Here is an 18,590-nt window from a genome sequence, read left to right as displayed (position 1 = left end):
GGGTGGTAGTTGTGGGCGGGGGGGGGGTTGTGGGCGGGTGGGCGGAGTTGTGGGGGAAGGGGGTGTGTGGGCTGGGGGGAGCTGTGGGGGAGGGGGGAGTGAGCTTGGAGAAAAGACGGGAAGAGCCATGGGCGAGAGGGGGTATCACGGGGGAGGGGCAGGAGCTAGCGAGGGGGACCAGAGGGGTAGTGGCTGGAATTGGCAGTGCGATGGGGACTCACAGCGGTCGCAGGTCGTTCTCCGCCGGGATCAGAGTTTCGGCTTTCCGTTTGGGGACATCTCTGACTCCCGGCAGGGCTGGGTCTCCGACGCTGGATTGGGCTGGGTCTCCGACTCTGGGCTGCTTGGGTCTGGGCTGCTTCGGGTTCCTCCGAAAATTGTGTCCGGTTGGAAACCTCCGCCGGCCATCCTCAGCTTCAGTAAAGAAGCGATGGCGCACGAAGGGGCGGACTGTCCCGGTGAGTGACGGGAAGAGACTAATCCGCGCGGCACTGAACAGCAGGAGAAGAGATCGATCTGCACACGCGCGGATTTTAAGATTTTTGAAACTTCCCTAACTTTCACAACATTCAACCGATTGGAACGAAACTTGGTGCAATCGCAGCATAGGAGAATGGTGAGTGAACTGGCGAAAAATTGTAGCGCTATTGCGAACTGTTTTTGCGCTAATAGAAAGACCGCACAAACCGGAAGATAACAAGTTTTAGAGATAGATAGATAGATAGATAGATAGATAGATAGATAGATAGATAGATAGATAGATAGATAGATAGATAGATAGATAGATAGATATAGATAGATAGATAGATAGATAGATAGATAGATAGATAGATAGATAGATAGATAGATAGATAGATAGATAGATAGATAGATAGATAGATAGATAGATAGATAGATAGATAGATAGATATGTAAGTCTGTGTCCAAGATGGCTGCCGTGAAGAGAGAGTGGCCGCTGGCGCGCTTTGGCTGCCGCTGCTCTCTCTTCACATTGTGTTTTTGATTTTCTGTTTTTGGACTGAATTCTGTTTTTAATTTGTGTCTCTGTGATGTCTTTATTACTTATTTTATTCTGTATTATATGTTTTTATTCCTATTAATCTATGTAAGGTGTACTTGAGATGTCTGAAAGGCGCCCATTAAATAAAATGTATTATTATTATTATTATAAATAGATTATGAGAGGCATAGGTGGGGTAGACAGAATATTTTTCTGAGGGTGAAAAAAATCAAATACTAGAGGCCATAGCTTTAAGGGCGGGGAAAAGTTTAAAGAAGATGTGTGAGGCAGGTTTTTTTTTATACAAAGGGTGGTGAGTGCCTGGAATGTACTGCCAGGGATGGTGGTTGACGAAGATGCATTAGTGGCATTAAAAAACTTTTAGATAGGCGTATGAATATGAAATTTCTTTCAACATTGCTCCATGATATTTACTTTTATAAGAGATCATTCTGGCCATCCCCTAACAATATCCCTGAGAGGTCTCCTGCCTTCTCAGGTACTAAAGACCCACCTCCTGGTGTGTATTTCATTAACCAGGTCTTCTAAATCCCTCTGAGTAAATCTGGGAATTTCCTTCTCTCTAGCCTGCAAGGTATCTCTCAGCCATATTTTGTTGCAATCTCACTGCTTTTTGGAGTGTGCCTTTAAGGTCTGATGCCCTCATCTAATTGGTGCACGGCAAAGGGATGATACTTGCACTGAATTGAATGAGATCCTGCCAGGAATTGTGCACTTCGTTCTGGCTATAAACCACCCTTACACTGTTATAAAGATCTTTGACTGCAATTCTTTGCAGAGCTTTGATCTCAGTCATTAAATACAACAATGTTTTAGTCTGCCAAAAATAAGTGAAATCCAATCTGGGGAATTAATCCCAATTTGTTCCCTTTTTGATTCTGCTTCTAAAATTGTCATTCTTCTCCATTACAGCAGATTTAAAGTTCAATCATAGATTTGACAGAAAAGAGGCATGTGCTGAAATAAGCTATTTATTTTAGTCCAGGAGGAATAGTCACATCAACCAATTCAATTGGCTGATTCATATCGAAAAAGTCGAGGAGCACAGATTCAATTCTCAAAAACATTTCACATTAAAGCAAGAACAGGGGGAATTCAATTTTTGCTTCATAAATTTGAAAGCCGACTTATTGATCTTTTGAGGGCCTACCCTGTATAAATAAGATTTTTTAAAAATGTGTTTTTGTTTTGAACCTAGTGGTTAAAACATATGCAGTTTCTGACTAATGACATTTGGTTAATCAGCAGGCAAATCTGGAATGATTACTTCTTATTGGAAAGGTGACATCCAGAATGCAAATTTGGTCTTCAGCCAACTAAGTGCCTGATGGTTGCGGTTTGCAGGAAACCAGTTTAATGATAATTGATTTTTAATGACTTTATACCAGATATTTATGTTTACCTCTTAACTTCAAGTCGATAAATACATTGTGGTAATCTGTTGCTAGCTGTGAAGTATGGTTTTCTTTACCTGAATGGTGTTCAATTCCCCAACATCTAAGTCGGCATTTCTGATGCCCTTCTGATGTAGCGCTTTGTCCCCCTTTCTCTGTAACCTCGTCAAACCAATCGGAGTGTTTATGACCGCCCGTCCTTTATTGCGGTATTGACAGCCAGGTCTTCAGCTGTCTTAATCACGCAGCTGCAGATTTATTACATGTTCTATATCCTGTCTCTGCACTTAGTTGGTGATCAAGCTTTTAACCAAGCTTTTGGTTTCCAAATAAACATCTCTCCCCATCCTGTACTTGGCTCTGATAATGATTCTGTGAAACACTTTAAAATGTTTTTTTATGAGAGAGGCAACACATAACCATAAATGCATATAGAGGCAATGATGCATGCAAATAGTTGAGAATGAGTATATATCCAGTGGTCTCTGATGGGAATGATAGCAAACCCATTCATGTGATTAACTAAGAGCTTTATCCATCTGTTCTTCTCCATGAGTTATTAAACAACTTCAGTCAATGTCAATTAGCAATTGTTCTAAATAATTGATACCCTGCTGAGTAAACATTTGTTTATGTTGCGTTTCCTTTCCTCTTTCTGCACAAGCCCAAATTGTCGGGGGATAAAGCTAGAAATGAGGGAGGAGCTTGCTAAAGTTGATTGGAAGGGTACCCTGGCAGGAATGACTGGAGCAGCAATAGCAGGAGTTTCTGAGAGTAATTCGTAAGATGCAGGGTCTTTTCTTCCCAAAGAGAAAGAAAGATTCCAAGAGGAGAATGAGACGACCGTGGCTGACAAAGGAAGTCAACGACTTCAGTGGTTGGAAACATTTTAGAATCTATTATTAAGAATGAGGTTTCCAAGTACTTAGAAGCAAATGTCAGCAGGGTTTTGTGAAGGGGAGATCTTGCATGACAAATCTGTTGGTATTCTTTGAGGAAGTAAATAGCAGGATAGACAACGAGGAGTCAGCGGGTGTTGATTACAGATTTTTAGGTCTGTGATAAGGTGGCGCACGTGAGACTGCCCATGGTATTAGAGGAAAGATATGAGCATGGATAGAAGTCTGGCAGAAGGCAAAGAGTGGGAATAAAAGGGGCCTTTTCTCGTTGGTTGCCGGTGACTAGGGCAGTACCACAGTAGTTGGTGTTTTTCATGTTACTTTTCATTTTATAAATGATTAGGACGATGGAACTGATGGCTTTGTGGCCAAGTTTGCGGATGGTACGAAGATAGGTGGAGGGGCAGATACTATAGAGGAAGAGGGAGTTTGCAGAAAGACTTAGGAGTTGGCAAAGAAGACTGCAGAAAAGGTTAGGAGTTGGCAAAGAAGTGGCAGCTGGAATACAGCATAGCAAAGTGCGGTCATGCACTTTAGTAGAGGGAAAAAAGGTGTAGGCTAGTTTCGAAATGGGCAGAGGATTCAGAAAGCGGAGGTGCAAAATGGAATGCTCGTGTGGGGTTCCTAAATGGTTAATTTGCAGGTTGATTTGGTAGTAAGGAAGACAAATGCAATGTTAGCATTTATTTTGAGAGGACTAGAATATAAAAGTAGAGATGTAATTGAAATATTGTAATTGTAATTGAATACAACTAGCGTCCTGGTGCCATCGCAACAACCTGGAGCTCAATGCTCTTAAGCCAGTGGAATTGATAGTAGACTTTAGGAGAGCTCCCCCTCCCCTCACCCCACTCACCACCAACAACACCAGTCACATCTGTGGAGTATTTTAAGTTCCTGGGAACCATCATCTCCAAGGACCTTAAATGGGGGGCCACCACAGTCAAAAAGGCACAACAGAGGATGTACTGCCTGCGGCAGCTGAGGAAGCACAATCTGTCACATGCAATGATGGTCCAATTCTATATGGCCATCGTAGAGTTTGTCCGCACCTTCTCCATCATGGTCTGGTTTGGCTCAGCCACCAAGCACAATATCCGGAGGCTGCAGCGAATTATCCGTTCAGCTGAGAAGGATATTGGCTGCAACCTTCCCTCCATTGACGAACTGTATACTGCAAGGGCCAGGAAGCGAGCGGGTAAGATCATCTCTGACTCCTCTCACCCTGGCCACAAACTCTTTGAATCACTTCCCTCTGGAAGGTAACTCCAGACTGTCAAAGCTGCCACAGCCAGACATAAAAACAGTTTTTTTCCACGAGTAGTAGCAACCAAAAATCTTTACCTCCTTTTGCTCTAGTATTTTATTTAATTCACATGTTTAATCAATAATGTTTTATTATTAATGTTTAATGTTTATGTGTCATTCATAACTGTCACTGTATGTCATGTTGTCACTTGCGGGCGGAGCACCAATGCAAATTCCTTGTTTGTGAATACTTGGCCAATAAACTTCATTCATTCATTCATTCATTCATTCATATAAAAGCTGAGGCTTTGCACTGGACAGACCGCATTTGGAGTATTGTGAGTAGTTTTGGGCCCTATATCTGAGGAGGGATGTGCTCGCATTGAAAGGGGTCCAGAGGACGTTTACAAGAATGATCCTGGGATGTTTGGGTTGCCGTTTGATGAGCATTTGATTGCTCTGGGCCTGTACCCGCTGGAGTTTAGATGGATGAGTGGAGTATCTCATTTAAATATACTGAATAATGATAGGTCTGGATAGAGTGGATGTGGACAGGATATTTCCACTAGTGGGAAAGTCTCTAGTGGCAGAGTAAAGGAGATTGTGATTTAGTTCAGGAAGCGAAGTGATACACATAACCCAGGTGGCATTGACGGCACCAAAGTAGAGATGGTTGAAAACTTCAAATTCCCAGAAGTCAATATCACCAACTTCTCTTGGAACACCCATATTGAAGTTGCGACCAAGAAAGCCAACCAAAGCCTCTTCTTCCTTAGAAGACTTACGAAGTTCAGCATGTCCCGAACAACTCTCACCAGCTTCTACAGATGCGCCATAAAATGCATTTTATCAGGATGCATCACAGCTTGGTACGGGAACAGCTCCATCCAAGACCCCAAGAAATTGCAGCAAAATGTGGACGCAGCCCAGACTATCACACAAACCAATCATCCTTCCATTGACTCCATTTATACCTCATGCTGCCTCAGCAAGGCCAGCAACATAATCAAGGATGAGTCGCACCCTGGCCACTCCCTCTTCTCCCTTCTCCCATCAGGCAAAATGTATAGGTGTGAAAATGCACACCTCCAGATTCAGGGACAGTTTCTTCCCAGCTGTAATCTGGCAACTGAATCATCCTAGCTAGTCCTGAACTACTATCTACCTCATTGGTAACCCTCGGACAATTCTTGATCAGACTTTACTGGCTTTACCTTGCACTAAACGTTGTTCCCTTATGCATCTGCACACTGTAAATGGCTCGATTGTAAGCATGTATTGTCTTTCTGCTGACTGGGTACATGTGACAATAAATTAAACTGAACTGAAACTGAATTGAACCAAATGAGATTGAGAGGGACAGATAGTTCAGGCATGATTGAATGGTGGAGCAGGCTCGATTGGTCGAATCGCCTAATTCTGCTATGTCTTATGAATTTATGAAATTTCTTCTAAATGGATGCACATTATTTCATCTCGCTCAAATTTGATGTGATGGAAGAGGAATGTTGGGATTAGAGGAAAATATATGTTTGTCTATATTTGATATTTTTAGCAGAAAACTAGATGGCAGTGGACAATGATGGACCTTAGTTTTAATTGTATGTTTTTAAATGTAAGCATCTCAGTTATAGGAAATTCTGTTCCATTGTTTTAACATTTGTAAAGTGGCATCTTAAGTACTGTGTATAGTCACATTGTGCAATTAGAATTGAGATAGCTGAGTAATTCCATCATGAATCATTATTGGAGACCGTGTAATTAAGACCTGATGAAACGAGTTGATTTTATGCATATATAATCTGCATTATGAGACCATTGCCCGCTCACTTGTGGTAGAGACCAAACCTGTGGATCATAAAATATCACTAATGGGTCGAGAAAGGCAGAGGTTGAGATGAAGTCGAATGGGAGGACATTTGTGTGAAGCATATCCACTTGCATGGTTCATTTAGGCTGATGACCTCATTATTGCTGCATTCTATGTAATTTTGATGGCAAAATCAATTTGTATTGTTTAACAATCTGTTGAGAACTGTTTGCTCTAGGCTGCTGAGTCCCTTTTTAAGTAGCCTCAGAATACTGTGCATCCTAACCTTCCTTCAAATCATTAACAATCACATCAATGTCAATATTCTCCATATTTTAAAAGTGAACTGAAAGTTAATATTCATTAACTAACTCCATTTATAAGATGTCATCTTATAAATTTATAATTGTCACTCAGGGGGATATGCTATTAATATTGAGCAATTAAATCAGGACAATAGCAGATTTGATCGCAGTAATATGCAGTTATGCAAGTCTTAAAAGGGACGAGTAAATGCAAAAGGTGCATGGCATATTTTTTTAGCATATCCACAAAAGATCATTATTATGGTACGTCCTTTGGCCATCTGAATCTTCCACCTATTATTGGCTTCTCTCAACCACAAAGAAAGTTCTTTGCAAAATGTATTTCTTTAAGTGGTTAAGTAATTCTAAAAGATTGCTTTAAGTTGGCTAGTTATAAGGGGTATGCAGGAAATGAATTTGGTTCAAACCTGTCTTCATCGATGGGTTGGCGGCAGAAAGAGTCAACAACTTCAAATTCATGGGCATGCATATCTTTGAAGATCTGTCCTGGACCTAGCACATTGATGCAATTATCAAGAAAGCTCATCGATGCCTATTTCCTCTGAAGATTAAGGAGATTCAGTATGTCAGTGATTAGAGTTTTAAACCTTTACTGGTTACATTAGAGAGCATATTGACTGGTTGCATCATAGCTTCGTTTGGCAACTTGAATGCCCAGGAATGAAGGAGGTTACATAGAATGGCAGACATTGCCCGGTCCATCGCAGGTACTGACGTCCCATCATTGAGAGATCTATAGAAGGCGCTGCCTCATAAAGATAGCCAATATCGTCAAAACCTCACACCACCCTGGCCACGCTCTCTTTTCAGCCCTACCATTGTGAAGAAATTATAGGAGTTTGAAAACTGACTACCAGGTTCAAGAGTAAGTTTTTTCCCAACAACCATCAGGCTCTTGAACTCTACATAACATTAACCTCAATTTTGAACTATACACTGCCTTTGGTTGCACTAAAAACTTGGTGGGTTTTGCACTAGAATTGGGATTATTAATTTATTGTTGTTTATAAATGTATATTGTATTTACATGCTGTTGCAAGTAAGAATCTGTTTTCAGTACATGACAATTAAACGCTCTTGATTCTTGACTTGACAACTGGGACTAAAAATCAGATTTGCCATAAAGTTCCCTCAAGAAGTGGCTAGCGGATATGTTATTTACTCCACACCATGCAATCTTCTCTAAACAGGGGAGACTAAACTCAGATTGGGTGGTTATCTTGTGGGATATCACTGTTCACTCTGAATGCATGGTCCCAAGCATCCCATTGTTTCTCTGTCCTAATTCCACCCCGACCCTCTTTATCCACATTTTCCTTTCATGGTCTGAGGAAAGTCAATGAACAGCATCTTTTTTCTTTCTGTTTTTATTTCAGATTTCCGGTATTTGCCATTTTTAATTTACTGTTATTCACTAAAGCCCCTGTCCCACTTACGTGTCCTTGGCATGCTAATTACACGACCTCGTGGTCGCGTTGAGGCGTGACGGTCCCGCACGACTTCATGCAACCGCACAGCCGTCTGGAGCGCGTGACGTCATTTGAAGAAAATTGAAGATTGACACAAAATGCAGGAGTAACTCAGCGGGACCGGCAGCATCTCTGGAGAGAAGGCATGGGTGATGTTTCGGGTAGAGACTCTTCTTCAGTCTGAAAGAAGGGTCTTGACCCGAAACGTCACCCATTCCTTCTCTCCAGAGATGCTGCCGATCCCGCTGAGTTACTCCAGCTTTTTGTGTCAATCTTCAATTTTCTTGGCCCCGCTCTGGGAGTATAAGTGGGGGCGGATCCGGACCGCAACGGCCATGAGCCCCAGGCCGAGCTCGGCGATCGTTTCCCTGCTTCTGCTGCTGTTGGAGGTGAGACGTTGCGTCGCGCCAGGGTCTTGGGCCTGTCCCACTTTGGCCGTCAGTTACACGACAGGTCGGTGGCGCGCGAAGATTTCGTTCGCTACAAAATTTCAGAGCAATCTCACACAACTCCATACCCCTCCGCGCCTCTCAGTGGGATCGGCCCCGCGCAGCCACACGATGCCCGTGTGCCTCAACGCGACGATGAGGTCGCGTAATTTGCGTGCCAAGGACACGTAAGTGGGACAGGGCCTTTACTTTCTGTAGATCGAAGGCCACAAATATATTTTTTTCCAGGCAAGCTTTCTAAATTGGTGAATATTTTCAGCATTTAGCATTTTAACTGCAGATTCCCGAATGTCAGATTCCATATAGGAACTTTATGTTGTAAATACAAAAATACACAAATAACGATGCTTTATTTCATTTCAAATGGAACATAGCAGCATTAGGGAACGTAGCCCCTCGTGCCATTGATTTGAATGATTCCCAATCTGTGTCATAATTCCACCTGGATGTGATCAATGGGACATTTCTAAAGGTGTTACAAGACAGGGAGATCATCAAACGCACTGTGAAGATGGACTGGATGGAAGAATGCGATGCATTGGGCTTTGTTCACCATTCTCTGTAGGTTCAGGTGGTAAATACAGTCACAGTGAAAAATTAAGAAGTTTTACTGAACATTTGTTCAGTTCCAGCTGGAGTATCGTAGAAACGATATATGAAGGCTTTGCAGATGATATAAAACACATTTACTGGAATGGTTCCACAGAAAGGGATTACTTTTAATCTATCTGAATAGATTGGAGAAGTTTTCTCTTCCTCGAACAGGGAAACTTGAGAAAAGGAAAACAAATAAAACTGCATCAGCTAGAATCTGAAACAAAAACAGAAATGCTGGAATAATTTAGCCTATCAAGTAGCATCTGTGGAAAGAGAAACCTGTTGAGATTAATCCTGTGAAAAGGTTTGACAAAGGTGTGTAGAATCAAATAGGGTTCAGATAAAATGGAGGGAGGCTGAATGGCTGATAACCAAGTGACATGCATTTCAGTTGATTGCAGTGGAGAAGGTTCAATAGAGAAGGAGACATTAGCAAAAACGACGAAGGGAACACTTATTTCATGGTAAGGGACATAGTTCAAAGGGAAATAGACAAATATTTAGAGGAAATGCATTTCTGCATTTTAGGGAAAGGTACATGGAGAGAACTAAATGGACTAAAAACAGATGGATATTCAATGCCGAAATGCCAACATGCTTCTACAGCTCTTTTGTGATACTATGTTCATATCAACTTAATAGTCTAGAAAATTTCAAAATAAACACAGAAATACATAGCACTATTCAACAAGCCTCTCAATTTGTTTTCATTCTTAAAAAGGTTTGTCAGGTTTTCTAAAACATGCTTTTGTGAGACCATATAATTGATAAATAGTAACCAAGTAATAATTTTACCAAATCTATCAGTTGACCAGATGCTGATTAAACCAATGTTACATCTGGTGCCAGGGAATATATAGGAGCTGAAACTAATTCCCATTCTTAATTTCTTCCCTGTGGCCTCAGCATAATCAATTGAAAAAATTATAGTCCAAGTTTGTTGATAAGTAAGAGTTTGATTGCCGCCTTGTTCCTCACAGGCTTATGTTTGATCAGTTGATCACACTAATCTGTTCGGGTCCAAGTGATTTTATTTTACTTTGAGGAACAGGCAAGACAATGATTCACTATAAATGGTTGATGAACTACAGCTGGAAGCTGTATTTATAATTGAATGTCAGCCATCTGATGTACAAACCTAATGCAACATTTGAACTTCCAGCCCAGTGCAATACTGAGAGGGTGCCTTTTCTCATATGACACATCAAAATAGTTGGGTGGGGGAGTGAACCAAGACATTATTATGAAGAATAGCAGAATTCTATCCAGTGTTCTGACCAACCAGTATTTATCCTTCAGCCTATATCTCTTTTACGTATAGAGAAAATGGCGTGCTCATCCGTGCTTTTTTTGAGCATGGCTTACACTACTTTACTCAATGCTTACAAAGTAGAATAGAATTAGAGTACTTTGTAATGGAATGAACAACCAGTTATTTTGAGGCTCTGTTTTATGTTTGTAACTAACACTTTATAATTGTTAACATATTTGAAAAAATTAATAGAAGTTTGTAATTATTGTAGGAAAGCTATTCCGACTAAGTATTTTTCATCCTATTTTGTATTCATTAAACATGGGTAGTAACTATAAATCTTGAACCAAGATCTGATTGACCTTCTGCCTGACCTACTGAGTGGTTCCAGCAATACATTATCTTTATCTAATTGGCAAAAGACCAGAAGGGACAGGAGCAGACAGACTTTGTAATAATCTAGAATGCATTGCTTGAAAAGCTGGTGGAACCAGATTCAAAAGGGAATAGTGTAAGTACTTGAAATGAAGCAATTTATCTGGCTCTGGGGAGAAAGAAATTAATTAAATATCTTTCCAAAGAATGTCATAATTAAGATAAACCTAATAGTCTGCTTGTGTGCTGGCATTCTGATTTTTGAGTCCAAGCCCTTGCAGTCAGGATTGTGGGGCATCATATGAAATACATTGAAAAGCATAGTCTTTTCAATATGTGTCTAGTGAGATAATACTGGGAAATTGAAGATCCACTCTGCTTAGCATAGAAATATGACACAATTGTTTTTCATTTTAAAAACCCAACGATTGGGAATACAGCATTTCCCTGGTAATCGCGCCATTAATAATGGGTCAGTGCACTAACATCGATACATTATTCTCTAATGCAAATGAGTAATTCTGGATCCTGTTCATGTTTGTTTGTGCAATAAATTAGCTTCTCCCAGGCTGTGAATTCCATTGTTGTCATAGTTATTTTTCAAAAAAAGCTTTAGTGTGTCTTGACAGCGGTGGCAAGGTACAAAAGTCCTGCGCAGCTCTCAGGAGAAATGAAAAGTAATCGCAAGTTTTCCTTTGCTCAGGAAATCTGATTTTAAACTATGTATTATTCCAGCAGTCTCAGGTAAAAAGGAACCTTCTATGTCAAACAAAAACAGAAAATGCTGGAAATGCTCAGCAGGTCAGGTGGAATCTGTGGGAAGAGAAACCAAGTGAACACTTCAAGTCAGAGATCCTTCCTCAGTTCAGAGGAAGGATCTTTGGCGTGAAACAGTAACTCTTGTTTTAATTTCTAGAGATGCCTGATCTGATGAACATTTCCAGCATTTTCGTTTTAGATTTCACTTACTTTTGTGTAGTTTAGATATACAGCCTGTAAAGAAGCTTTTTGACCCAATAAGTCCATACCATCTATCGATCACCCATACACACTGGTTCTATGTTATCCCACTTTCTCATCCATTAGTGGCACCCTACACTCAAGGGGCATTTTTTATTGCCAATTAATCTACGAACCCACATGTCTTTGGGATGTGAATGATCATACTCACATGGACAACTTGCAAACTCCACTCAGATAGCACCTGATGCCAGGATCAAGCCCAGGTCTCTGGCATTAAGGCAGCACTCTACCAGCTGCACCACTATGCTGTCCCTAGTTTTTAAATAGAACAATTGTATCAGTCTCAGTCCCTTCCCTTACTTTCTTGGATCTCTGCAACTTGCTCATCTTCACGTCATCATCCCATCATTAACTCCTCTACTTCCTTAGAAGTTTTTACAGATACATACAGAGTAAAAGAAAGGCAAGTGTGGACATTTGACCATTGGAAAATTACATTAGAGAAATAGAAATGGTGAACAAAGAAATGGCAGATGAACTGAAGACATTTTCTGCATCCGTCTTCACAGTGGAAGGTGCCAGAAATTCGAGAGAGTTGGGGCAGAAATGAGTGCAGTCACAATGACAGAGGAGAAGGTGCTTGAGAAAGTAAAAGGTCTAAAGGTCACCTGAATCTGATGGACTACACCCCAGGGTTCTGAAAGAGTTCGCTGTAAATATCGTGGAGGCGTTTGAAGTGATCTTTCAAGGATCACCAGAATCAGGAATTATTGCAAAGGACTGGAAAATCACAAATGTGACTCCACTGTTTAAAAAGGGTCAGGAAAAAGAATTATAGGTCAGTTATTCTGACTTCTGTGGTGGGTAAAATTGGAGTATTATTACAGATGAGGATTCGGAGTACTTGGAAGCTCATGAGAAAATAGGCTGAAGTCAGCATGGTTTCGTTAAGGGGAGATCTTGCCTGACAAGTCTGTTGACGTTTTTTGAGGAGGTAACAAGCAGAATAGACAGGAGAGTCAGTGGATGCTGTTTACTCAGATTTTCAGAAGACCTTTGCTAAGCTGCCCCATGTGAGCTGCTAAGCTATTAGAGGCAAGTTGCTAGCAGAGATAGAAGACTGGCTGGCAGAAGGCAAAGGGTGGGAATAAAGGGGGCCTTTCCTGTTTGGCTGCTGGTGACTGGTGGTGTTCCACAGGTGTTGGTGTTTTTCCACCATCACGCTCTGCTTCCTACCATTAAGCCAATTTGCTATCCATTCAGCTATCTCTCCTTGGATCTCATGGGATCTAACCTTCCAGAGCAGTCTACCATGCGGAACCTTGTCAAATGCCTTACTGAAACCCATCTATACAACATGTACAGCTCTGCCCTCATCGATCTTTTTGGTCACGTCTTCAAACTTGTAACTTTGTTCTTCTTTGTATCCAGGAGAGTTGTCACACATCTTTGCACTTCTATCAAGAGTTCTTTAACTTATATTTCAGCATTTACATTAAGAATATGATATTACTCCTGGTGTAAAGAAAGTGGGAAATATTAGTCTTGCCGCTCAGCCATTAACTGTGGTTAGCTTGTAATATTAACATGAGGGTTGTTATGTCACCACCTCTACCTCGATGTTAGCAAGGCAAAGGAGATAATCATTGACTGCAGGTAGTGAAGTAACACACATACCCTAATCTACATTGATGGCGCCGAAGTGGAGATAATCAAAAGTTTCAAATTCCTAGGAATAAATATCACCAGCAATTTGTCCTGGACCAGCCACATCGAAGCTATGGCCAAGAAAGTACACAAACACCTCTACTTTCTTAGAAAGGTTAGGGAGTTCAGCATGTCTCCAACAACCCTCACCGCCTCTATAAATTCAATATAGAAAGTATCTTATCGGGATGCAGCATAACCTGATTTTGGAACATCTCCATCCAGGACCACAAGAAATGGCAGAGAGTTGTGGATGTAGCTCAGGCCATCCATTCACTCCATCTATACTTCCCGCTGCCTCAGCAAAGCCACCAGCATAATCAAGAACGAGTCTCACCCAGGTCACTCCCCCTTCTCCCCTGTCCCATCACCAGGAGATACAGAAGTTTGAAAATACACACCTCAAGATTCAAGAACAGTTTCTTCCCACCTGTTATCAGACAACTGAACGGTTCTCTCATCAGCTAGAGTGTGGTCCTGACCTCCCATCTAACTCACAGGAGATCTTTGAACTTTCTTTTATCGAACTTCAATGATATATCATTGCATTCTATATTGTATCCTTTAACTTTGCACTGTGGAGAGTTTGATGGTATTCATGTATAGTCGCTTTTTGTAACTGGAGAGCAAGCAAACAAAAGCTTTTCACTGCCTTGGTACACATAACAATAATACTAAACTAAATTGTGGGAAGGTAAGTAAACGCTATTGCCCATTCGCCTTCCTACTTCATCTCATCACAAAGGTCAAGTGTAAGTCATGTTTGTATTTTTGAAAGCAAGAGATTTAACACTGAGTATTCCCATGACATGTCCTTGTTGTTCCAACTCACTTTTGGTATGCTGTCAGGATCAGCAGTACATCATCTCTGTATACAAAAAAATTGAGGGATTTGTTTCCATATGCAGTTAAGTTGTTAACATCAATGCTTTTCTCAATTGTCTAGGGGTGACTGCTTGTCTGGAGTGCAAGGGCAGAGTTTCTGAAGAAGCCTTTGAGATAAATAGCATGACTGGTCCCAAACGTGGACGTCTCAATCGAGAGCGGCAGGTAATGTAAATGTTTTTTTAATGATGGATAACAAAGTCCAAATGGGTACAGTCACTATTTTTTAGGAATAGTATAAAAACTCAAAGAAGATGTGATAATATTTTAAACGCTGATTGAACTACACCTAATGTACTGTGAACTGTTCTGGTCACCACGTAATAGACTGTTAAGGTTATCTGATAGAGGTCTTCAAAATAATCACGGATTTGATCATTGCACTCAAATAAACTTTCCTTTTTAGGTTGGTCTAAATCTTGAGTCCAGGATAGGAGATGGTCAGTGATGAATCTATTAGAGAATTCAGGAGAAACTTATGTACCTTGACAGTGAATAGAATGCCAACGTGTCTACCAAGTTGAGGTCTTCTTGTGTCCATTACCATTAGTAAGCTTAATACAAGGTCGGCGTTAGCCTCGCCAGGGTCCTCAACCATGCAAGAGCACCCTTCTGTGGTGAGCGGTCATGTATGTGTTGCATGCAGTGCCCTTTGCTGCAATTATAGGTCCCAGGTATTGTAACATGGCTCCATTGTACCGTTGGCTCTTAAGTGGCCATCATGAGTGCCGTTAATGCTTTTGTCAATTGCCTCCCGGACTCTCAGGAAGCTGTTCAGTCTAAATCCTCATGCTGACCCCACTGCCAAGAACGTTTGAATGAGTCCTGGCACAGCTGCTTGGGATGGACGGATTTGTGTTGCTGGTATTTTTAATGAAGAGTCTTCTCGTGGCATTGTGCTTCTCTGCAGCTGTGCATGCACCTAGTGGGTGCCTGAATATTTACGGTTGTCTTCCTTTCTCCTTGGCTGGCTGTAGCCATCTGGGTGAACAAGTTGTTAATAATTGTTCCTGTAAAGCAGCCAGTGTAGATCCTGCAACTGTTGTTCATTTTCAGCTAGTTATGCTTTGCTTGGGGAGAATGTTTGTGCTGAGCAAGCACACTCTGCTCGAGGGGCACAGGGCACATGGGGAAATTCTAGTTGTGAATGCACCTTGCATTCTGAGTTTACAGACGTCCAGGTGTTGCTTCAGACACTGGTGCTATTTCACCAGGTTGAGGGGAACGTGTTGATGGATTTAAGGGAAAGCTTGATAATAACCTGGATTGAAAGGATATGCTTAGAGTATAAGAAGGAAGGAGGGTCATGTGGATGCTTGGACCGGCTGCTATACACATTAGCCTAATTCTGTGCCGTTCACTGTGCATAAAGGCCCTGTCCCACTTTCTCGAGTTACTCACGACTCTCCCGAGTTTTCCCCTTGATTCGAACTCGGATAAGTACGGTAATAGCCATCCGTAGATAGTCGGGGCTATTTTTTTAATCGTGAAAATTTTTCAACAAGTTGAAAATACGTCCCGACTTACCTGATGCCCCGAGTTCCTATGGCTGACATTACGAGCCGCTACGAAACATCAACGGACTCCTACGGCCTCATATGGACTTGCTACGGACATTCCCCGACATTCCCCGAGTTCGAATCAAGGGGAAAACTCGGGAGAGTTCATGGGTAACTCGGGAAAGTGGGACAGGGCCTTAAGTTAGTGAATATAGTAAAGGGGCTGTCCCACTGCGGCGACCTAATTTGCGAGTTTAGACAAGTTTGCCCTCGACTCAAACTGGCAGCATGGTCGACACGTGGTCCTATGAGGTCACTGGAACTCTCCTTCATGCTCTAGGAAAGTTCCAGAATACTCATGGACTCAGCTAGGTCGCGGAAACATTTTCAGCATGTTGAAAAAATTTCCGCGAGTAAAATTTGGTCAGCATGGTTCTTTTTAACACGTAGTGAGTGGGGTCGCTATGTAGTTACAGGCAGTCGAGGGCAGCCGTAGGCAATCTCCTTCGCTGACTGGGCATTTTGATTGGCTCATTGTAGATTTCAGAACCAAGGAAAACCAACCGGTAGGTAAAATGCCCACTATACTTTATTAAACTTCTTAAAAGTGTCTCCACTCCTTCGCCCCTCTTCTCCCCCCTTCTTCTCCCCTTGTCTACCCTTCTCTCTCCTTCTCTCCCCTTCTCTCCCCCCCTCCCCCCCCCCCCCGCGCTCTCTAAAGGATTTACCGTACACTGTGGCAGCCATCTTAACCCTCCTCTTCATCGCGGGTGTGAATTTCAGATAGTGCTCCCCCGCTTTCCCTGGCCCCCGCCTTTGCGATGTGTTTGTGTATGTGTGTGCGGTCGGTCGATCCAGCTCGTGGTTTCAAAGCGGACGGTCGATCCAGCTCGAGGTTTTCCAGGCGAGTGCCCTCGAGCTTGAAGGTCGAAGACACTCTTCTTATCTCGCGGATTAGGTCGCCGCAGTGGGACAGCCCCTTAACGTGCATAGTCCCATCCGCTGTCGCTTTCACTCAATGTTTTGTGTGAAATACTATTTTGATTCATTCAAAATTATTCCAATGGTTCACATTTGTTGTAGTTTTATGATATTGACTATTTGAACTAATTTAAATAAATTTGTTTGTCATTATTCAATACCATCGTGTGAGTTTAGCGACTTTGCTGTAACAGTGCACCAAATGTTGTCTATTTTTTAATGCTTGGCCCTAATCCTGAAATACGTAACAAATTGGTATCCCATGCTTTTATGTGGTTGTAATCATAGTTTTTGTTTGTTTATCGTCAGCTTCCAAAGCTGTTTGATGGCTGCCATTTCTATTTCATGGGCTTGTTCAAAAGCTGCAAGAGAGAAGATTTAGTTCAAATGGCCAAGACTGGTGGGGGCCAGATCCTTGCCCGGCAACCCAAGCCTGATAGTGACGTGACTCAGAGCATCAACACTGTGGCCTACCATGCAACCCCTGGGTCCGATCAGTCATTCTGTACACAATACATCATCTATGACAAAGACAGTGACTATAAGCCTAAGAAAACCAGGCTGGGGAAAGTGTGGACTACCCAATCTGCATGGCTGATTAACTGTGCGAAATCATTTGAACTGCTTCCAGTTGCTGAGAACTAGTGGAATTATATATAAATATGGCGTTGATTTATTTTGTAAATTGATGTGCCTCCATGTGCTGTTGATTAAAAATGATATAAAAAAGTTATTAAAATGTAACACCAGCTCAATAAATGTGAATAACATTAAAACTCTGGGTCAAAGTTTGTTTAAATTAATCACTATAAAAATTGCTTTATAATGACCTCCCTCTGCTAGCTTCGCTTATATTGTGTTACATTAACTGTTCATTATGCTAAATTAGGCTCATTCAATAAAAATATTTATTTTATATCTTGCTTTAGACATGTTTCACACTCGATTTGTTTTAACATGAAATGAATAATGAAATACGTGTGCGTACTTTGATTCGAGGCATGCTGTGCCAGTATTGAGATGCTTTAATTCATTCTTTGTTAATATGCTCGTTATCAAATCATGTACTTTTATTTGTTCCAGAGTTAAGACTGTTCAATGCTTGGGGTCGCGGCAAATCACTGAAATGGAAAGCACTGTTGAAGGAAAACAATAAAATGTAGTTTTATCTGTGAGCTGTTGTAGATTCATTCATTCTGTATCAATCCCCCCCCCCCCCCCTGTTTGTGGTAGCACCTTACTATTTAAACAACAGCACTCGTATTGCTTAAATTGAGTTGACCAATCAAGCCTGTGAAGTTATTAAATCAGTTCATTTTGCAGTAAAGAAATAAGCAATTCACCTTCCTTCACAGTCAACTTATGAGAGGACTAGATCGAGTAAACGCACTGAGTCTTTTGCCAGAGTAGGGGAGTCAAGAATCAGAGGACATAGGTTTAAGTTGAAGGGAACCTGAGGGGTAACTTTTTTACACAAAGGGTGGTGGGTGTATAGAACAAGCTGCAGGAGGAGGTAGTTGAGGCAGGTACAATCCCAACGTTTAAGAAACATTTAGACAGGTACATGGATAGGGTAGGTTGAGGCAGAAACTATAACGACATTTAAAATACATTTGGACAGATACATGGATAGGAAAGGTTTAGAGGGATATGGGACAAATGCAGGCTGGAGGAGCTAGTGTAAATGGGGCACCTTGGTTAGCATGGTAGACAAA

At 41.5% G+C, this 18,590-nt stretch overlaps 1 protein-coding gene across 1 annotated transcript in view; it reads left to right on the top strand.

The window, feature by feature from the left end:
- bard1 (BRCA1 associated RING domain 1) overlaps positions 1–18,048 on the top strand; it is a 184,616-nt gene extending 166,568 nt beyond the window's left edge. Inside the window, exons 10-11 of the mRNA XM_033024331.1 lie at positions 14,457–14,560; positions 17,185–18,048. Of these exons, the coding sequence (XP_032880222.1) occupies positions 14,457–14,560; positions 17,185–17,520 (440 nt within the window). The 3' untranslated portion in view covers positions 17,521–18,048. The remainder of the gene's footprint in view (positions 1–14,456; positions 14,561–17,184) is intronic.
- Positions 18,049–18,590: the final 542 nt, after the last annotated feature.

The sequence above is a fragment of the Amblyraja radiata genome, chromosome 7 (genome assembly GCF_010909765.2).
Source record: "Amblyraja radiata isolate CabotCenter1 chromosome 7, sAmbRad1.1.pri, whole genome shotgun sequence".
NCBI lineage: Eukaryota > Metazoa > Chordata > Chondrichthyes > Rajiformes > Rajidae > Amblyraja > Amblyraja radiata.
The sequence above is the reverse complement of the archived record's forward strand: the minus strand, read 5'-3'. Positions and strand labels throughout refer to the sequence as shown.